This window comes from Empidonax traillii, unplaced genomic scaffold (assembly GCF_003031625.1).
Source record: "Empidonax traillii isolate 1590-97213 ecotype Southwest subspecies unplaced genomic scaffold, ASM303162v1 scaffold393:size534744, whole genome shotgun sequence".
Lineage (NCBI taxonomy): Eukaryota > Metazoa > Chordata > Aves > Passeriformes > Tyrannidae > Empidonax > Empidonax traillii.
The window spans coordinates 241,029-263,968 of record NW_020955586.1 but is presented as its reverse complement, the minus strand read 5'-3'; the positions used below and the strand labels follow the sequence as shown (position 1 = coordinate 263,968).

The 22,940-nt window shown below is 41.1% G+C and overlaps 1 protein-coding gene across 10 annotated transcripts in view; it reads left to right on the top strand.

Annotated features, from left to right (window-relative positions):
• The window catches only part of LOC114062271 (sodium channel protein type 5 subunit alpha-like), a 216,818-nt gene that overhangs the window by 165,029 nt on the left and 28,849 nt on the right, over nucleotides 1–22,940 (top strand). For all 10 annotated transcript variants that reach the window (XM_027893534.1, XM_027893533.1, XM_027893532.1 and 7 more), the window contains 3 exons: nucleotides 1,788–1,908; nucleotides 11,112–11,266; nucleotides 15,072–15,245. In XM_027893534.1, the coding sequence (XP_027749335.1) occupies nucleotides 1,788–1,908; nucleotides 11,112–11,266; nucleotides 15,072–15,245 (450 nt within the window). The remainder of the gene's footprint in view (nucleotides 1–1,787; nucleotides 1,909–11,111; nucleotides 11,267–15,071; nucleotides 15,246–22,940) is intronic.

The following is a 22,940-nucleotide window of genomic DNA, read 5'->3' as shown; positions in this document are numbered from 1 at the left end:
TCTTGCCCATTTTACCCCAGCTTCAGCATTTCTCTGAATTCAGTTATAAATTTTACATTGACTGTGTATACTGGAAAACAGATGGTCCATTTTCACATTAATAATAAATATATAAAGCTGTACCTATTCTCTTAACTCCATCACCATCATGCTCACGAAAATAATACTTTATCTGTGCGTGACATCTCTCTTGTAACTATCTCACAGGCTGTTTAAAAGCATGGGTAAGTATTATTGTCCTATTTTTTTTTTTTTAATTAAGGCCATGGTATTGCAAGATAAAGCACAAAAAATTTTCAGTAGTTACTCAGAGAACAGAGTAAAACAGTTCAAAAATAACACACCTCTCCTGCTTAGAGCCATTTGGCATCGTTATGACCCACAGAAGATGCCAGCTTTGGCATTGCCCACTTACACCAGATAGTGGTCCAATAGTCAGAAACAAACTGTGAGTGGGACTGGGCAAATATCAGATTTTTCACTTTAGTGGCCAAGCTGAATAATAAAGTAAAATTTAATTTTGTATTAACACAAAATAGAAATGCCTTATTTTGACTAGCAAAATAAAATAAGGGGGAAACATTTCCTGTTCTCTTCTAAAGAAAGTCTCTTGATTCTGTTAAAAGAAAGTTTTAACCTGAAATGAAATTTCTATTTCATATTTGGATTACTTATTTAATTATATATCATATCTCTTTCATTAGTGAGTTCAGCCTCCAAAACAATTTTTGAAAATTACATATTCCCCAGAAATTTTTTACCCAGATCTGCTTGAGAGTTCCTCCTCTAAATAGATGAGACAACCAATGCTTCAGGGAGTGGCAGTATTCTTGTCCCCGTTTTGCAGAGGAGGATCTGAGAAATGCTGAAATTGAAACAGTGCACCTAAGATGGTGGTGTGAAATATTTCAGGCAAGCAGTTGAGCCTTTGAGATGCTTCCAGAAGCCGTGTGTCCCCACAGCACCCCAAGATCAGAAGTGTGTGATTCAAGGGCGAGGGGTCACATCATGTTGTGAGAATAAGTCAAGCATGGGATGAGGCAGGTGGAAGAGCCCTCTCACGTGTTCCTACCTGTAGCTTCATGTGACCAGACCCTGGTGACAGGGAGACCTTTGCTCATCTCAGGGGAGAAGCTTTGGCAGCAGAGAGCAGAGCATGGTCCTGACTGAGAAGGTGCAGATTTCACCCACCAGCTGTGGGTGGGGAACCTCAGGAATGAGGTTCCAGGGACAGGAAACCAGCGCAGGTTACCCAATTCATCCTTGAGCATTTCAGGAAATGGGTGCCACTTCTGGTCCCCACCATCTGAAGGTGTGAGCCTTCAGGAAATAGAAGCCATAAATTCATGAGTGGGTCCATGGTTCCAAATTTCCACCTACCATTACCCAGAGCAACCTGGTCTAGTAGAAGGCATTCCTGCCCATGGCAGAAGGGTTGGAACGAAATGATCTCGAAGGTCCCTTCCAACCCAAACCATTCTAGGATTCTGTGATTAATATTCAGTGGCTATTGCACTACCTTTTTATGGTTTACTTCTCTTTTGTTTCAGGAAGCAAGTTCTACATGTTAGCTTGTTTTGTTGTTGCTGCTGTTGGGTCGACCCTTGGGCTCACTGCAGCGTAGGCAGAGCTGTCACTGCGGGGTGGGCACCGTGTGAAGTGCATGGCCGTGTCTCTGTGGTGGTGGCTTCAGCTGGGATGGTGGTTAATGGGATAAAAACTCAGATACTTCCTTCAGGGTGATTGATCAATTTGTTTTCCTCATGTTTGCTCTTGCTGATGACAAGCTTGATGAAATCAGTCTCTCTGAAGGCAGCACAGTGGATTTGACAAATCCTGCGGAACTGCTGGAGCAGATCCCTGAGTTTGCTGAGGAGCTGATGGAACCTGAGGATTGCTTCCCCGAAGGTAAGAGCCTGCATATAACATTGCAGTGGTGAGGCAAGAAGCCTTCTCTTCTCTTACTGCACATCTCTCCACCTTCTCCCCACATTGCTCTGCCTGCTTGTGGTATTATTTCACTGGATGCACTTCCTTTCTTAGATACTGCAGTGTTCCAAACACACTCAGAATCCCTTGTTATCATTAGTCTTTGGATTTCCAAGGCAGGATAAACTAAGAGCATGCTCTAAAATGCTCTGCAGCTTCTGTAGTGTTGAGCTTTTTTTAATCATAATTTGTACCGTAACAGGTTTGTTGGGTTTTCTTAAATGCTGATTTTTTGGATTTGGCCAATGAAGATTTTTGATTTCCAATATTTGTGAGTGGTCACATTTGCTAGAAAACTGACCAGATTGGAATGTTTTTGTTGCTTGAATGTGTACAGGCAGTGAATAGAAACCCTCTGAAGAGCTGATGAGTCCCGGGAACTCACTTCCATTTATTTCAAAGAGTGTCAAGATTAGCACATCCAGTAGCTTTCGTCTGACCATGGGAGTGCTATGTAAAGGATATTTCACCTAATTATTTTAGATAACAGATCACATTTACGTATTTCTTTTAATACTGAAAATACACCACCATTTTATTAATATTTTAATACCAACCTGCTCCAAACCAAAGGTTTAAAACCCAGTTACATAAGAAGTCCTATGTTAAAGAAAATATATAAAGTAAATGACATACAAAGTTATTTCTTCTCAGACTAAGTTCTATTCCAGATATTATCTCAGTCAGATTCCTCATTTTGCTTTAAATCTGGGTTAGGAAAAATAGGGTTGGCTGAGTGTTAGTACATTCTCTTGAAAATTCAAGGATTATTATAAATAAAAACAGAGCAGCTCAGATGGGATCAGACAGAGATGATTTGCTGGGCATATGAATGCCCCTAAAGTCAGCAAAAATGTGCATCTCTATATCTGTGAGAAAGATGATTGAATGAGGTAAGGGAGCCCTGCAGGGCTTACAAATGTCCTTAGGATCCAGACATTTTTTTGGCAGCTCTGCTTAAAAGCAGTAGCCAAAAACTAATGCAGTTGACGGAAGAAAGCCTGGTGTAACTATTTGGGGCCAAACAATAACATTTAGGAATTAGGTCTGGTGTTTTCATTCTTTCACAATATATTCCTTAATGAGGTTAGTGAGCAGCGATCTGTGCTGTGCACTGCGAAATGATTATGTTACAGATGCTTAAACAAGCCTGTGCTGTAAGATCGATGCTGATCAGATGCCAGTTTACAAATTCTAAAACTACCCTTGGCCATGGTCACCTCTCTTTTTAAAAAAATAAGGTGGATGTCACACAAAACATTCCCAGAGCAGCTACAGTCTGTAATTTGCTCTGTTTTAAAGTAACCAGACCTGCCTGAAATTCCATCGTGCAGGATCACAACAGTACCAACCCAGTTTGTCAGTTCTTCACTGCTGTCAATGGTACGCAGGGTAACAAGCTGTGCCCTTCTAGATGGATCACTGGAAGTATTTAACCAGTTTTGAAGCCTGCTCATCATTCTGGCAGCAGAGAAAAGTAGAAAGGAAAGCACTGTGGGCTGAACCTTAAGCTTGCCTTGGGTTATATCCACCCTTCTGGCTCCTTCACTCTTCTTCTGGACTATCCCTGCTCTTGCCTTTTGCCTTTTATTCTCATCTCTCCTATTTCCTTACCAGTCCACATTTGGGGTGTTTTCCTCCTCTCGCAGGACACAGCCAGCTGAGCCTTGGACTCTAAATGGGAATTGAAGGAGAGCCTGCTCCCAGCCCTCATCCTGGGGCACTGGGGCTTCAGTTGCAGGCGATGTCCTCCCCAACATATCTACTCTCCTGCCCTGTGCAGCACATACCCATGCAGATTTTTCAGAGTCTACTGTGTAGGCTAAATGTGATCACATTCCTCATGGATTTGGCAAAAATGCATAAACTTAACATGGTTATTCACTCATAAAATTTCAATTCAAAGTTCCATAAACTGAAAGTCTACATGATTCTTACAACAATGACATTAACATTTGGTTTAATTTATGCAGGGAAGCAGAGAGTTTCCCTATAATCAACTTCTATTAAATACTTTCCAGTATTTTTACCCAAACTCACAGTTGCAATTAAAACTCATGCAGTTGTCACTTCAGTTTAGTTAAAAACCAAGTCAATGAACAACAGTCTAGTTAGCTAAGATAACAAGGTTGTAAAGTACTTAAACGGAAATATTGAAGGGCATGCACTGGGCAAGTTTATCTAATGTTGCCTTTACTGTCTTGTAGTAAAATGATACAACAATATTTGATATATTTGGGAGAATGACCAGTTAATATTTGTGAAAGGAGATTAGATGAAGAGGAAGAGCGAGAGGGGAAGGGTTAATTTCTTACCTTGTTAGCTCACCAGCTATCTAAATTCAAACTACTACATTTCTAAACACATCCAGCATAGGTTATGTCCTGAACAAATATGTCCCGGATTCAGGCCCCTTTTTTCAGATAACAAAGGCAACGAAGATAATGCATGTTCTTGAAATAGTTGCTGAAAGTTTGCTGAGGTCACAGTTTTCCGGGAGTTGGGTGACCCAGATAAGCCATAGGTTGCTTTTCTTGGGGAGACTTGTTAATGTGTTATCATCTCAAAATAGCTTTGATTAGGGTCAACAGGGAACATTCTTGGGTCAGGAAATGTGAAGGCAAGGTAGGGTCACAGTGCTGGCAGCTGGCAAGTATTGCTGGGAAAAACCTGATAGAAATGGAGAGGCCATTCTTGTTACCAGTTGATGGGAAAGCAACATCTATCCAATGCCAGCTATTTGGGTACTTTTTCCTCCAGATGCCTTGCAACACTCCAGTTCTGTTACCTCCATTGGTATGTGCTCTCTGCATCAAAAATTGCTCTCTGTTTGGGCATTATCTTCAGTGTCTCACAGAAGGTCATCCAAAGAGAGCCCCCTGGCCCCAGCGTGCTCCTCTCTCCCAGACCCTAATAGGAGAAAGTTCTCACTCAAGTCCTTAAGTGTAATTCCCCGGACACAGCCCGCTGGCACAGGTTTCAGGGGAATATCATCAGATGGTCATGCGGGAATGAGTTACCTTGCTCAACACGCGGTTGGTCGCAGCTCGTGACACCAAGAACACCCAAAACCATCATTTCACGTGACCATGTGGGAGCAATTATCGCAGCTGGAAAATGCCACGCGCTGAAGTCGCTCTGATTAGCGGTGGGACCCCTGTCACGCCCTCCCCAACCGCGATTAGCGGCTGTTTAGAAGTCAAAAAGTGAAAAGAAAGAAAAATATGCCACTAAACTGAGCAAATCTAAATACAGCTACAGGGACTGCCACTAGACGATGGTTAAAAGCTTTGTAAAGCCAAACCAAGCCCAACAAAATGCGTTAATTGGCTTCCTAGGGAAAAAAAATCGTGGAACTAACCCAAGTTTTAAAGTATTGCTTTCCTCCAGCCGTAATATCTGGGATACTGCATGTTTTTCCATCAGGAAAGGTGTTCTAGTATTTTGTTGCATACAATTTTCAGGCATCACAAGACTCTTGCAGTCCTATTGCATGTTCACAATTAAATTTATACAGCTTGGACAGGACCTCTAGGTTTCAACTCATTCACCCCCTCGCTCAAAGCATGGATGACATCAGTGGTAGCCCAGGTTGCCACTGCTTTTGCTTCAAGGTGTCACACCACTATTTATAATGACCTCCAAGATGATATATTTTGAGAAGAGTAGCAGCAGAAATCTGAAATGTACCATTTTTAAGCCCCTGGAAGAGTAAAAACACCTGTCAGGCTGTGGCATTGTCAGATGCCCTTTTGGCAGCACCCAGCTGTAGCACACAAGTGAAAACTCAAATCTCCATGTGTGTCTCAGGTACCCAAATGCTGCAGACAGTGAGGGCAAATCCCTCTCAGGTTAGGCCTAAAGCTGCACACAATAAAACCCAGCTGAGCAGTCACAGAATCAAAAAATGGTTTGTGTTGGATGGGACCTTGGAAAGGTTATCTAGTTCCAACCCTCTTGCCACGTGAGTTAGTACTGGGGCCAGAAGATGAGAAAACGTTTCAATAAGAAGGGTCTGCAGAGATCATGTTCCCTGAAGCATGGGGAGACAGTTGGGGTCTTTCAAAGGGGCTACAGCCAGGTTTGCTCTCTTGATTGTGCATTCTCAGCTAGCCAGAGCAGTCATTAGAAACCCAGATTCATGTGTGTGTATATATATATATATATATATATATACACATATATATATATATACACGTAAACCATGTTATGAATACCTGCCTGCTTGAGTTTATGCTGAGGAAGCTGCATTTTGTGTCAAACTGAGCAATGCTGTGACCAGCGTTCCAAGCTAAGCAAAATACTGTTTTGTTCTAAAAATGAATGTCCCAGTAATTGGGAACTCCTGTATAAAGGCAGTAACAAAATTGCTGCAGTTTGAACACAAAGTGCCAGGCTTACTGGACAGCATTATGGAAGAAATTAATTGGTGTTCTTGGTTTACTGAAGAGAACCAGCAGACCAATCCATCCAAATCGCAACTAATAATTTTATGAAAATATAAATATATATATTGGTGTGAACAAGAAGTGGATTTGTAAAATAAATAAAACTAATAGGCTTGGCTGTCGTGTATTGAAGAGGAAGGTTTTGCAGTATAACTCGCACATTTACAAGGAGATTTTTTTCCTGATGCACCAAAGTAATGTAATCAGGTCTAAGAGCTCCATGATTAGAATGCACCAGGCTAGAAGATGTAAATATGGAACTGAAGGCATATTTACTCAAAATACATTGTACATTAAATTCCTCCTGCCTTTTTTTTTCTTTATTCAGTAACTTGTTTATCGTTGTAGCAGATGTTTAAACAAGAGGTTTAATATGTATTATAATATTCAGTTTGTGGTTGTGCTATAGGACACCCTAGTGACTGAAAGGACCATTTCCCTTCTTATGAAATACAAATAAAAAGTAAATAATATCATGGTATACTGATGCTTTTGGAAAAGTTTCTTGGTAAATAGGTCTCTCTTTCATGAGAAATAGTATGTAATATACAAACATGACTTGAAAACAGACATTATTCTTGGACAAGTTGGCCACTGATGCAGCTCAGAACAGCTTCACAGATTTACCAGTAAAAAATTCAATCCTTTTTGGGGATTTTTTCTGCATTCTGTGGTTTTGATAAGCAGTAGTCAACTACACAAAATGAGTCAGATTTCTCTCAAAGAAGATGTAGCCCAACATGAATTACAATGGTAAAATAAGTCCTGAATAAATCACAAGGTGATCAGCTTCTTTTGAATGTTCCCTACCAGCTTTTATTCCAGGGGGATAGTACAAATGTGTTAGACAAGGCTAGATGAGTAATGCTGTCATAGGAACTGTCAAAGGGTTTATTCCTGCCTTGACACTTGTTGTGCTAAAAGGTGTTAATGAACAGACTTCTTGGTGAGGATAAAGCAGCTTCCAAAACAAGAGGCTGGGCTTTGCTGACCACCTGCCTTATTATAGAAGCAGCTGGAGTTAGGATTGCTCAGACCCTCACCGGGTCATGCCTCAGGCTCATTGGAGTGATTCTGATATTTTGATTTCACAGAAATGAAACAAAAAAAAACCAAAGAAAACAACCCAAACCAACCAACCAAACCCCACCCCCCCCCCAAAACAAAACAAACAAATAAACCACCTATTAGACTACCCTCTAAGTTCAGGTAAACTTGTTTTGTTGGTTGGGTGAAGCTTCTAATTGAACACATAAGCTTGGGTCAAGGTGACCGGAGCAGTAGGCTACCAACATTATAACAGAGTTCAGAAAAGCACAGGCATGAAAGAACAGTCAGTGAGGAAAATCAGAAAATTTGAAAAGGGAACAGATTTTTACTAAACCATTAAAAGACCTGTTTGTGGCCACTTTTTTTTTTTCTTTCTATTTCCCCTTTTCTCTTTGATTTATGAATAGTTAAAAGTAACAATTCATCTGAATTGCAGCCAGCATGATTATTCACGGAAGTGCTACTTGACATTAGTAATTGTATCAGAGTCTGGTCTAAACATTTCTGAATTGGGCCCAATCAAAAGCATGGGATTTAATAGCTCTGTATTTTGGGCTGACTCATCTGAGAAGCTATTTTGGATTTTTCAAGGTATTACTGTCAGTAACTAGGGCTCTTTTTTTTCAGATTGAAATTGCATGGAAGCCATCAAAGAGCATAAAAAAATACAAATTGGTGGTGCTACCTGGCTTTCTGTCTTTAAAAATACCTCTTTATATCTGTAGACTATCAGATGGAAGCTGACTGAATCAGTAACAACCTGTTTTAACCATTTCCATCACAAATGAAGGGACTTTGGAACACAAAGTGCCCTGCTCATTAGTATCTAACATGAAGGTGATCCCCTAATTTTAACTGTGTCTGGATTCAGGTAATTGTGTAGGCACCCTGTGAAGTGAAATGACAGAAGCAAACTCCTCCAGGGAATGATTCATCCAACTGTCTTACAATGGGGAAAACCACTTCCTGGGAGACCCTAACCTTTTTCAACAGTATTTACAGGGCATTAATACTCCATAAAAGCATGACACAGCCATGTCACTAGCTGAGCCTAGGTGTTCATGTAAGAGGCTAAAAAGCCAAACATCTATCTAGCAAGTTACTTACAAGAAAAGAGGGAGATGTTTCTGCGAAAATGTTTTAAGTCAGAAAAAAAGCTGATATTTTTTTTTTTCCAAATAGAGATTGGTTTTTGGAACAATACAGACTGAAGGATGGTTTATTTTACTAGGAGGAGTGGCTACTTCCGGAAAAAAAGGGGATTTCTGCTTAACATGAGAAATCCAGCTTGTTCATTAGGCTGTTACTGTGATAACTGATGGATTTGAGACCAAGTCTTTGGACTTCCTGATCCGAGGCTGAGTTGATAATTAAGTGGATGGTCTACCTGAGTAAGCACAGAGTGTGAAGCAGACACTTGAAAGGTGGTAATCACCATACAGGTAGTGGAGTAAGAAATAGTTCAAGAGTTTCCTGGCAGCACTGCTGAAAGGTGCAATTAAACAGCTTCTTCTGTCACATGGTGCTGGTGGGATTATACTGATGTGCATCTCTCAGCAGAGCTGCCATATGAGTTTGTTAGCTCAGAGATGCTGGTATCAGGCAGTATTACATGCCTGAAGTCTGTTCCATGTACCTACTTCCTAAAATACACCCAAACCATATGCATTACCATCTATGAGCACTGCACTGGTCTTAGGAAAAAGTAGTGACTAATATAATGTCCTTTTATCCCTTGCCTTGATTCTTTGGTGTTTAGAATAGAAGTGCTTAGAAAGATAATACTTGCCTTTGCTGAAGTAGTAGCTGACCTACAAAGAGGCAGAGAGCTGGCTTTTACATTTCTGTCTTCTTACAGAATTATGTCTTTCTCAAATAGGTTGATTAATTTATTGTATTTCTACTGAGCCCAGAATTTCTCTGAGTCCCAGAATACAGTGGTAAACTGGAAACTGGTGTGAGTCTGTGTGATTCAGGCATGTGGAGGACAGTTAGTTACTTGCATCATAGTCCCATTACCTTTTCATAAGTGGTTTAATGTCTTATTAGTTCCACACCAAAACCTCCCACAGCCAAGAGCCTACACCTATCCAAAATCTCAGAAAAGTGAGGGAGAGGGGAGTTCTGGGAGTGGTTCATGTGTGAAACCTCCTGCTGTTCCGCTGCTCCATAGCAGGGATCCGGGATAATAAAAACTCACTCAGAAATTGCCAGGAGGACCACAGCAGCTCTCTTCCTCCTGGCTGAGCCCACTGCCAGCCCAGCCCCACTTTCAGCTGCTTGGGAATCCCAGGAGTTGCACTTGATCTTCTTGCATCTCAAGCGCCTCAATTATGCCACCTTGAATTAGCAGCGTCTGCTGTCTGTGTAACCTTGGCACTCGCCCTCTTTCCTTCCCAAGCTGCCTTGCCTAAATATTGTTTCTACTTGCAAAAATATTACATTACATCACCATGGCGAGATGTTCTCCCTGAGCAGTTGCTGTGTGCTGCAAGACATGTTGGTGACATTGGCCACCTTTCAGTTACAGAAGCTGTTGGCCCCTGGCTTTTTTTCTCATGATGGTACTGATAATCCTCCATAATTAAGTCTCTTTCTATAAAACACGTGGATTAAATATAGGGTAAAAAGCTTGATTTTTGAAAATTAAGTGGTTTTTGAGGGTCGTTCTCATCAGCAAATGTGACATTTGAGTCAGATTAGCTGACATAAGACCGACCAGCCAGGACAATTCTCACACCATTCAAAGCTCTTACCCAGCACAAGGCATTGCACATGGTGTTTTTTAAATGGGAGAGATGGATCTGTCCATTACCAATGACAATATCTTTTTGCTATAACAAAGGAGTGTTGCTAAGGAAACTAAAAGTGGCCATGGTCTTTCCTATCAGAAATCCTCGTGTGGGCTCCATTACGACCACAGCATTTAACTATTACACAGTATTCTTCACTAAGGTCAGAAAGTGCAATGAAGCATCAGTGGGGAACCTGCCATGGACAGATATCTGAATTTCTGCGACGTTGAAGGGGATTTAACTGCCTCAGTATATTTCCAAGGCTGTTAAAATGCCTTTTTAAGATAATGAGAGTCCAAGAGATCAAAATCTGCTCCTGTTTTTTCTGCCTGTATCTCATCTGCACTGTAGCACCTCCTCCCATCATCTCTCTTTCATCAGATTGCCATTTTTAATCAGTAATTCCACTCGTATCACAGTACCAAGAAAATAACCTTCCTCCATTCAGAGAGATGTGGAAGCTATCAGTAGCACCCTCCTAGAGTCATTAGTCCTGATCAGGAGTGCTGCCTGAGCGCAGCTAACACTTTGTGAATGACCTAGGGCACTTGTGACTTGTGGCCAATATATTCTGTATGACAAAAAATCATTGGGAGAAATCACTGGGACACATTTTAAGTGATTTTGAGTGGTTTTTAATAGAGGAGTGAGAGGGGGAAATGGAAGGCAGAGCAGAAGGGGTTTGTGAGAAACGAAAGGGAGGAAAGACTCCATGCAGCCTATTGCTAAAAAAAAAAAAAAAATCCTGTTTACCAGCTTCTTATTGCAGTTTTAAGAACTAAATGGGCTTCTTTAACAATTCCTTTGTTTTTGTTTTGCTTCTTTACAGTTTGTGTGAGATTCTTCCCATGCTGTTCTGTGGACATCACAAAATTTCCAGGCAAAATTTGGTGGAGGCTGAGAAAAACCTGCTACAGAATCGTTGAGCACAACTGGTTTGAAACTTTCATCATATTCATGATCCTGCTCAGCAGTGGAGCCCTGGTAAATGTGACAGCATTTCCTAACTGGTTAAAAGTGGGCATGGGTCTCAGTGTTCTCCAGTTTACCTGACTCTAAGATCTTATGAGCCCTTACTGGTCATTTCTCAAAGCAAAGTGTGTTTGGGGCTAAAACAAGTCTTTAACTTTTCTGATTTCATGAGCCTTTACCATATGGTGGGGAACTTTCTTCTGTTGTAACATAAAATTCTGACTTGTACATGTTTTGAAAAGCAAATTCTTAAGGAACTCTGTGTGAGGACATTTCTCAGTGTTACTGCTTCAGCATCCCATAACTGTTCTGTGAGAGTTCCCCTCTGGAAACATGTATTTTGCTCCAGGGGTGGTGCTTTTTTTTTTTCCCTTTTTCCTTTTTCCTTTTTCCTTTTTCCTTTTTCCTTTTTCCTTTTTCCTTTTCCCTTTTTCCTTTTTCCTTTTTCCTTTTTTCTTTTCCCTTTTTCCTTTTCCCTTTTTCCTTTTTGTTTTTCCTTTTCCATTTTCCCTTCCCTTCCCTTTCCTACCCTTCCCTTCCCTTCTCGCACATTCTGTAACCAGCAAATTAAAATCACAGAAGACACAGAGGGCACTGAATCAGTGCTACCCGTGGAGTTAGACGGTATTTATGTTTTGAATACACCTTAGTTTAACCCACTGCACACGTAACTCCTGTTTGCATCCATATGAGCATGTATGTACAGAGACTGGTTGGTCACTGCCTAGGACTCTGACAGGGAATCCTCTCCTCCTGAGATCCCATGGCACACTGTGATTAGCCTCTCTGCATTATCAATTCCCTGGGCTCTTCATAGAGATGGTAGCATATATTTATGTTTCTCTTTTACATGTCAGGAGTGTCACTGAAGTTGGTGGGATTTCTCCCAGGTTTTTATCCTGACGTAGAGCAAAGACGCAGATCAAGAGTTCTCCAGGCTTTGGTCTAGTGGTCACTGGTCTTCTCCTTCATAATGGAGTAAGACATCCATCTACTAAATTTATAGGCACTGCCATGTTTGGGAAGGTTATCCATGTATTTCTGGAAGTTGGGATTAACTTCGACCAAACGGATGAAACTGCCTTAAATGGTAAGGTGAACATCACCTTAGACAGGTTCCTGCTTCACCTCATCAGGAATAATTAGGCACGATGCAGGAGGACTGTAAGGTAGTGGATTTACTAAAAAGAACTTGAGAGAGAGCAGGCAACAAACAGGACAGAGTAAACTACATCACAGCACCACACAGAAGCCGAACACCCCACTGGGCTGTATAAATTATCGTGTTCTTCCACTCCAGTTGGCATCAAGGAGGCCTCAGCTGGAGCACTGTCTTCGGCTCTGGGCACTGCACGTTGGGAAAGACATGGGCTAATTGAAGAAACTCCAGAGGAGAACTGCACAAATTATCAGTGGCCTAAAAAAAAGAGGAAAATGCAGAAGTGCTGGGTTTATGTAGTTTAAAGAAACCCTCTGCAGGGAGACAAGAAGGTGGAAATACATAAATGTTGATGCAAAAAGGAAAGTAATGGACTCTTCTCCAGGTTCACTAGGGATGGGCTGAAATTTCACCCAGGGAATTTTATTTTTTTATGAAAAGTAAAAGAGGCTGAAAAACTTGGGTAAATAGTAGGCTGCTGAAAGTTGTCACAGCTTTGTTGAAATCAATGGAGTCTGACAGTTTTTGCACCAGCTTGAGAATCAGAATGTTAATTTTTGAACACATTTTGAAGGGGGAATGTCTCTTGCTATAATATGCTTTAGACGAATACACTTCCTTGCATATGTAATTAAAAATGCCTTAGATACCAAAGACTGCAATATAAATCTCATTTAATTTTCATTGCACGCATTCATTTAGTTTTTACAAATTTCAATTCAGCCAATGCAGTTCTGTATAAGGGCAAATTATCCTGCATTTTCCCACATATCAGTGCTGTGCTTCAGTATTTGGACTGGAGATATTGGAGGCAACACAGCTTTTTGCCTCTGTTATTCTGGGGCGAGCTCTTCCAAAATCTGAGCTCATCTGGCTACATCCCTGGGTCATACTAAGTTCTTGAGGGAGAAGAGCTATATATACCCTCAAGCCAGTTTATATTTTTGTGTGGTAGTTAAACCATCAGGATATATCTATAACTTATTGCAAAAGATCCAAAAACCTTTCTTAAGCATTTAAACCATAAGCACCCAAAATGGAAACCTATTTTTTAATAGCAATCGTGGATAACTGCAGGTATCCTGCTTAACGCTTTTAACACACAAAGCAAAGCAGAAGAAATAACCCTTCTTGGCAAAGATTTCATCCACTGTCACCATGAAAAAATGCAAAGCACCAGAGTTTTGTCATTCGGGTAATATCCACAGCTTGTCCAGAAGTACAGAAGTGTTCAGGTAGCATATTTTTCATCCCTTAATAAGCTGCTTCCTGACTCACATTGTGCTCTTAGTAGACAAAACACAATGTACTTTTGGACAAGTTAATAAAAATAGTAAAAAAAAAAAATAAAGAGCAAGGGAGAGACAGGAGGAAATCACTTTAAATAGTTTGTTGTTATTTTTGCAGTAATTGCAAAGTACAGCAAGTCATCTGACAAAGTGAACGAGCCCCTATGAGAAGCGATAAACTCCAATCTGTGCATTGTTTTCTGTGGCTTTCTCCAACAGCTCTTTCACACCCTTGAAATATCATTTTTGAAGGCAAGATAGGAGACAGAGTTGCAGTGAAAACGTCACCCTAAAGTGTGGGGACAAATGGACAAGCTTTGGCACAGGCTGCCAAAGCTCTCTTGTCAGTTTAATTACTGTTCCCTGGCAGGCAAACGAGCAGTGTGACTGCTTGAGTGACAAGTACCACACTTCTTGTATCTCCAGGCACTGGGTGTTTGCTAACTTTTTGAAGTTCATCAGAAAGTAGGTACAGATCTGGAAATATGTAAATGCAGATAATTCGGATGATTAGCACAGACCCTCTCAAATAATGTTGTTTCTTGCTGACAAGTGCTCTGAGTCACACGATGGGATGAGAGTAATATGTCAAAGCTTGGGTTATCCAGGTTACAGGGGCTTTGGGAGCAGCTTGTGTAACAGCAGTGGCAAGAGGAGCTGGGGAACCAGACCATAACTTGACTTAGGAGCTCCTGAAAAGGTCATTTATAGGCAACCCTGACACTATGATTCTACATTTTATTTGACTTGTGTTATAAAGTGAAGGCTAAATTATGAGACAAATTTATTTGCTTTCTTTTGGGAGGCATATTGTTTTATATTTTAAATATTTTAAAGGGGTTATTAAGTTGCTGGTATTTGACAAAGAAAGTCCTTTCATGATGCCCTGCATAAGATTAATTAGAGAGACAGATGAGATGGAGAGATAGATACCTTGACCTTTAAAACATTATTGTTCTGGTAAGTGAATAATAATGAGCCTTTCTTGAGGCAGATAGCTGTAGCTACCTGAAATGTGATGACTGAACAGAAGCCAGGGAACTCCAGTACTCCATAACACAGGCAGGTTAATAACCCAATTTGTCATCATTAGCAATAAGATCTATTTGGCTAAATGTAGGGTCATATTCTGTCTCCTAAATGTAGACATCCTATGCCCTGGGACATCTTAGGTGCCCAGACAGCAGATCTCTCTTAGGTCAGGGTCAGTCCTGTTTGTGCCTGAGCCCTCCTTCCGATTGTAACATTAAAATATGTCAGAAATCACAGACAGTACATGATATGTTATCAAATACAGACTTGCAGTGCAACACCCATGCTTTCCAATGTGCTGTAGGAGAAGTTGTTAATCAATCCATTGTACTTCCAGGCCTTTGAAGATATTTACCTTGAGGACCGAAAAAACATAAAAACCATGCTGGAATATGCTGACAAAGTATTCACTTACATCTTTGTCCTGGAAATGCTCCTGAAGTGGGTGGCTTATGGCTTCAAGAAATATTTCACCAATGCCTGGTGCTGGCTGGACTTCCTTATTGTGGATGTAAGTATCATTTTGGAACTACGATGCTTCTTGTGTTGGATTTTGTAATGGGTAAGAACACGCTGCTAAGTTTGGCAGCTTTGTCTTTGCGAATTGACAGCTGCCACTCCAACTCTGAGTATCAACCCTGGGCAAAGCTCAAAGGAGGTCTCGATGTGTAACTGCATCCCCAGGGAATCAGTGTGCCAAAGCAGAGAGGAACGCTTTGTGTCGTGACGTGGAGGTGTCACCCTGCTAATTTGAGTCACGTTGCCTTCTCTTCCCTAGGAACTCGCTCTTTCTTTCAGTGTTTAACATCTCTTTCCACACTCCCAGCTAGCACAAGGTCCGGTTACCTCCGACTGCTCCACACATGACCTCGGCACACAAGTCTTTCAGCAGATTAGGGAAGCTGTCCTTGGCGTGGCTTCCCGGCGAGGCTGCCAGCAGCACGTAACAGTATGTTCAGTACTGCCTCCCAAGTATTTACCAGTGAAGGAGTCCAGCAGAAGGTGTGAATAGTCCTCTTGGCAAAGTGACTTCACTATTACAAAACATTACAAAATACTCCAAATCCTTGAAATGCCGCAACGCTTATTTCTCCTAATTTACGAATAATCATTAAAAAGCAAGTGACTGCTGAACAAAGGGGAGGTCATGCCCCAGGAGTGTTGCCACTACCAGGTTTGTCTCCTCCAAAGTTTCACATTGAATTGATGTGGGATCTGCCATATTTGGGAAAAGTCAGCAACAACACATGCTCCAGATGAAGCCCAACATTTCATCACAGCGTATCAACAAGGAGGCAATTATCTCCCTGAGGCCATTTCTTATTAGCTTGAGGTATTAGTGCGGGAGGCTGGCAGAGGCTTGCCATGATTATGTGACTTATTAAACTTCAGATAAATTATTTTTCCCCATTTTACATCTGAACCTTGAGTCGGGGGAAGAACTACACTTTCTTTGGCCCTGGCCCAGGAGAGCACTTCAGTGGGACAATTTACTTGTTTGAAGTTATGGACATGTCTAAGTGCACTGCTGGATCAGAGCCTTTGGAAGCTTCTCCAGAGCTTTAATAAATTGATTTATGAAAAGGAAATTCTTTACATAAATTGTAGTCATAAATTCCTCTTTGCATACATGCTTGGAAGCCTCTTAAAGGCAAGGCGCTCATTTTTCTCAGATTAGCTTCAGCAGAAGAGGAAGACCTGGTTTAATTATCTAACCACAAAATTGCAAACCACCAGTTCCTAAGTTATAGCCCAGCCCTGAAAACTGTTCTAACTGTGGTTTAGGACAAATGACATAGCTTAGCTTTTCTGGTTTCTCCAGCTGTAAAAATGGGACTCACCTAAAGTATTGCATGGGCTTCCAGGAATTTTATATTTGGGTTATTGTTTCAATGAGCTTCTGAAGACTAGAAGGGCTGGATGAGGGCTGAATATTGTCACAACCATAAGTAGGGGTCTTCCTGATGGGAGCAACAGTTCGCAATGTGAATTCACTGGGGCAGTTTGGAGCTCTGCTGCATCGTTAAGTGTGCATTGAAATGAGTTCCACACTTGTTAGAAATGCATACTTTGTAGCATGACATCTCATTAATGCCAAAGAGAATCAAATACCAAAAACTAAGATAAATTCTGACCTCCATGTGAAAAACCCCCTTGGAACAGGTGCCATACAAAAAACGCAAAGTCTTTATGTAAGACCAAAAATTACGTACGTTTGCCTTTTAATGATGGATTTTGTGAGTACAATGACAGTCACAGGTGCAGCCACGGGTGGGCTGGGGAAAAGGGCTTCACCTTTCCCTGCCATACACCCAAGCACACCTTCTTACTGATCCTAAGTGTTTGTTTTTCTTAACCCATGTTTAAATGTTCCACCCACATTTAAATATTCTCTTTGCAAGCTCCCAATCTAACCCAAAAGTTGCTCCACCCTTGAGTTGTTTTGGTTATTGATTGGCTCTAGGCCATCACTTGCTCTTTAGCGTTCCCAATGAATAAAGCTTTTCCCCAAGCCTCATTCTTTCCTTGAAAATGTTTTCCCAATGCAGATTATGAGGACCTGGTACTATATTTTTAGCAGGTTTAACAGATGCTTTTCTCCTACCCTACTGCTAACCCACCCTGCCACTCTGAATTGGCACAGTAACATCCTATCATTTTTCCAGCACACTTTTTATTTCAATTTACATTTTCTTTTTGGTTCTTTGAGAACCAAATCATTGCAACTGAGCTGCAGAAGGGAGTGAATGGATGAATTAGCTGCTCCAAAAGAAGCAGATGAACTACTTGTCTGATTTTCTCAAATTTATTTGTTTAAAATTATTCACTTAAAAATTCCTGATCTGCAAATTATTCATTAGGGGTTTGGTATCAGTATTCAGAATTCAAGCTGCAATGGTTGATTTTTGATTGGACATGTGAAACCATCTCTCATCTGTGTTTTCTAATTGTACAAATGCAACTCAGAATCTATTTTCTGTTTTGAATAATTCATAAAACCAGCTCAAAATTTGCAAGTATTCACTATTTCTAAATGGGATTTGAACCCAGAGGGGGTATAAGCATATCGCTGCTGAATTATATTGGTCTTTTCTACATCCTGCCTTTTGAGAGACCTTTGACACTGATTTGGGCCAGTGGAACAGCAAAGACTCCATCTGACAGTTGTGGATTAATAAAGAAAATGCTGTCTTGCAATGCCTAAACATCAAAACACACAGTAATCCACAAACTGAGAGCTTTTTTTGCTGGATATAGAATCCCTAAAGGATGATCTCTGATAATGGGCTTCTCAGCAACTCAAAGAAGTGTGCTAGTGTAGGAAAAACCAAAAGGAAGTACTTTCAAAAACATTGTAATAGAATAAAGTCCTATCAACAACACTGCTACAGATTTCTTTTGGAGGAAAGGAGAAAGGGTTAATCAAACCACAAAATAAAGGCTCATTTCAACTTAGGGCACCTGGGAAAGGTGGTGGGTGCTCAATTAACAGCTCTTTTCAAATGAGGGAAAAGCAGAGACTGTAGTATGTCTGTGTAGGCAGATATAAGTGTAGACAGGCATCAGTATCACCATCAGGAATGGCATTTATGCACAGCCCTCTTTGCTAGGATGCACAGGCAAATATTTTCACAAAGTATAGATATTTTCCAAGCATCCATGCGAGCAAAACCCCTTGGTACAAAGGAGATTAAATGAGGAGTCTGACCTTGGCCAGAGATGGATGTGGGTGACATTCAAAGTGAATGTTTATGAAAACTGCTCTTGACCAGTCCTGTCCTGCAACAGGCAGAGTGAGCTGGGGTTTAAAACAAGGGGCAGATACACTCCACCAGTTGTGCACGCTGGTGTCATGTTTGATGTTCCTTTCAATTGTTTCCTCTGGCCTATAAATATTATCTTGAGCTTATCTAGTTTGAGCTTCAGCCAATTAATTCTGAGCTATGTCCCAGTCTCTGCTGACAGCGGATGGATTATTCCATTGCATGGTCAGTTCGGGAAAGGCATCAATCTGGAGCTTAGCATCATTCAAAGACTGGAGGTGTTGCAGTCAACAGCTTCTTCACTCCCTGCTCATGCATTGAAGGCAGGGGTGAGAGACTGGAACCCTACAGAAGCTGTCACGAGAAAACTCATTGGAAAGGGATGTGAAGTCCCAACTCATTAGTAAGAATGCTCGGAAAAAAGAAGTCACAGCCAAGTTTCATTGCCTGTGGCATTCACAGAAAAATCCTCTTAAACCAGCACTAATGTCATCACTCTAAAAAAAAAAGAGTCTATTATCACAAATCCATCATCTCCATTGCAGCTTTTGGGTTCAGTTTAATTGACCAAAAGTTAGTTCCAATCCAGGCTTAAAAAGAAACAACCCTGATTGTCACATACTGATTTCAGAGATGAGGGAAGATGAGGGTTTCTCCACCAATTGTTTCTAAGATTATCCCATCTTTCAAGACTTGATACTTGCAGGAAGCTTTTTTCTTAAGCAATTGGTTTTTTAGGGGTGCTGGCAGCCTTCTTCCCCTTCAGACATCTCCAGCAATGGGCGGTCCTTGCACTATGCTCTGCAGCAGCAGGGGGAGATCATCTCTAATTCTCACTTTTTGCCCTGATGCCCCACCAGTTTCTCTCCAGCTGAGTCACCAGGGATAAAGATTGCACATTCTATCCCTTTTCCCAGAGAGCTGGCTCTGGTGCTGTGAACTCAGGGGCTCACAAGAGCTTTGGGTAGTATATCTGTCTGCAAAATAGTTCAAGCAAGGCTCAGCAATGGATTTGAAGGCCAGACATCTCAAATCGGTTATGCAATAAGTCCACTAGGCAGGATTTTGTAGGTACTTTTATGGAAGCAAAATAATATGTATTTTTCACTCTCCACAATAACTTTTGTGAATGGTTCTAACACAGCGTGTTTCTGGTGTTTGCCTGGAGCTGCTGAGTTTGTACCTAGGGATCTGTATTCCCCAGTCAGCAGCTTTCCAAATGTCCTGTTTGCTGCCAGATTTTCTGTTTGCTTGTTTGAGAACTGCTCATGGATGTTCAGTTGTGAAATGCACTCTCATTTTCCCTGAACACTTAAACAAAAATAAAGGCATTACATTTTCCGGGAGAGTTTCCTGGAAAGCACTTTCTCTAAGATTTTTGCTTTGGATACTTGACTATCAGACAAGTTAAGAAGCAGCTAATAATCCTTGAGTCTGAGGTGAACATTTTAAAATAGTCTTTTTATCCGTAGTTAAAAACTGAATTGAATTGAATTGAATTGAATTAATGCCCTTGTGCTGGATTGTCTTCAAGTGACAATTAAAAACTTGCTGTGTGAAGTAAATATTGATGGCTTATGATTACTTTAATTGTTTTTTTCTCCATCTGTATTCCCTGTTGATTAACAAGGTGATTTCTGTTTGCTGTACCAGTAATTACACAATCCGCTGTAATGAGTGGTTCCCAAACAGCACTGAAATCCAATTTGTATTCTTGGGAAATTACCCTAAAAGCATGTGAATTCCAACTAGTTTTTCTTCAGAAAAGCACACAGGAGCAGAATGACAAAGATACAGCCAAGGCAAATTAAAAATAATATGGCTTGTCACTTGGAGGAGCATCCTAAAAGTGAATGTATTAGTGTGCTCTGTGAGTTGTCAAAAATCCATGGGTACAACAGGGTATTATTACTCCAGAGCTCATTTTTTGACTAGCTCTTTTCCAGGTCCTCAAAGCAAATGTGCATGTGGGATTTTTGAAGATGTCTTAGTGCACATTCTTCTGAGCCTCTCTGATGGCATAAATCTCCCAGATAACTAATGAGATTCCCTCTCCAGAAGCCAGGGAGCCTGATTTTGAAGAGGGGAAAAAAAATATAAAGAAGAGAAGAAAAAAACGTAGTTTACAACATATTGGGTAATTCAGGATAAGTGAACAACAAAAAAAAATTCCACATGAAGTTGAGATAAGTGGGTTTAATGTGTGTTAGCAGGTCAGCCGAGGCTGCAAATCTCCCTTCTGCCACCCCACTCTTTATCTCAGCATAACACGTGAAAAAACATCCAAATGTCTGGTCTTATCTTGGTTTGCACCTCATGTTCGTTACCACATAGATGCTAAAAGGGGAGCAACCAGACTTTGCCAAGTGGAAGCACAAGCTCAGTTTCAAGACAAGGCACAGCAGGACAAAGCACACTGCAGCTGAAGGAAAAGGGATGGCAAAGGCAGGTGTGGAGAGAAGCCCGCAGTAAGCCCGGTTCACTGCCTGCCTACACCTTTGCAAAGTGGTTAGGACATGAGTAATTACTGCAATTACTGAAGAATTTCAGTTACTGAGGGAGAATTTCAGCTTTCAAAAGGGGTATAAAAAAAAAACATCTCAACTCAGATTGTGCTGAGCTAGGTTTACCAAACGTTTTTGTTTCTTGAAGTTATTGAAAGATGGAGCACGTTTCAATGTCCTTTTTTAGAAGACTATGCTTAAAAAGAAAATAATGAATAAAATCCTGGAGTTCCTGCATGCAGCTTGCTTGGCCCTTTCCATCACTGTGAGTGTAGCAGCCAAATTCCATATACAGTGATTTTCTCCCTTGCATGGAAAATCAGAGCTGGGAGGGACACATAGACACACACTCTGCAGGGACAGAGGATTGTCCCACAGTTCTTCTCCCTGATGACCAGCACCTTTGAAACCCCAACTTGCAGACCAAAAAATGTCTTCCCACCACACTTGTGGCTCCATCCAGAATGGCCAGGAGCAGCTCAAGAGACTGGTGTCAGGAGGAGGAAAAAGGAGGAAGGGAAGGGAGAGAAGCAGCCTGCAGAAGGGCAGGGGTTCTTTATTAATGGGAGGGAGATCAAAGGAATTGGGATGAAACTCAAACGCTGTGCCCTAGTGGTGTAGAGACCTTGTGGTGGCCTCCTGCCCTGCTAAGGCTGGTTCTGGGGTGTTTTGTGCTGAGGCAAATGAAGACTGCTGCCTGTGGTATGTACTCCTACTTGTACCATTAGCCTTCCTGGCAAAAGTCAGAGATCCTATAATTCTTCAGAGTCCCTCTCTATTCTGGCATATTCAATACAATATCAGGATCAATCGAGTTCAAGAATATAACTAAACAGAGATGATTTTCAAGCTTAGACTGTCATATTTCCCACATCAACTTGGTATTTTTCAAATTGATTTGGAACATTTGATTAAACAGATACTTTTGGGAAACAAGCAAATCCAGAACAGCACCTTGTGGAAACAAACCAAACAGATTTTTTCTCTTTATTTTTTTTTTTCATTATGTTATTTATAAGTAGAGTTGATCCTAATCCTGCCCAGAAATAAACATTCCTTCAGCTCAGCACCTCAACTCCCACTGGCTGGGATGAAATGCAGTGGAGTCGATGGGGCTGAGCCCCCAGGGGAATGTTCTCTCAGTGATCACTATGCACACCCCTGGCATGATAATGCCATCTTCACATAATAAATAATAATCAAGTGTATTCCTGCCTACTCCTGACTACAGCAGTCAGCATCAAGAAGGTACCCTGGGATGAATAATGAGGTGGCTTTGGAGATCTTTTTAGGGGGAGAATGTCTTTCCTCTTCAGCTGCCCTAAGTAAATCCAGGCTGTCTCTGCACAGTATCTGGATAAAAGCAGAACATAGTTGATGATGAAGAAACTATTTTGCTCTAAATCATTATAGTTATGAATATAAATATATATGAATAAGCCAGACTTTTCAAGGCATCTGCACCTGCACAGCCACCACTGATGCAACAAGGAGAAAGTCTTTGAGTCTTGTCCAAGGTTTGGATAACCGAGGAGCATCACATGATCCCCAAAATTCACAGCAATCCCTCTGCCCAGTGTTAATAATTGGGGTGTGGCAAAGGTGCCTGTTTTCAGTAAGAAAGGTGAGTGGAGACAAGCTGAAAACCCATTTGGAAAGGGAGAGGTGGGAAAGCTGCAGATCAGTAAGTCGGTTTGCTGCCTTGCTGGATGTAAGCTCACAGCAGCAGGTGAAATTAGCTGAGGTTTAATCCATGATTCGCAGCCATCTGCCTTGGGAATTGACTGGAGCTCTTAGAAAAGCCTGAGCAGGTGTAAAGGAGGTGACAGATTAAGAGAACAGCAAGACGTAAAGAGGTTCTTCTGCAAACCACCAGGAAGCAATTAGGATGCAGGGATGATTTATTTAAAAGCATTTAACCCAACAAAAGTGACACAT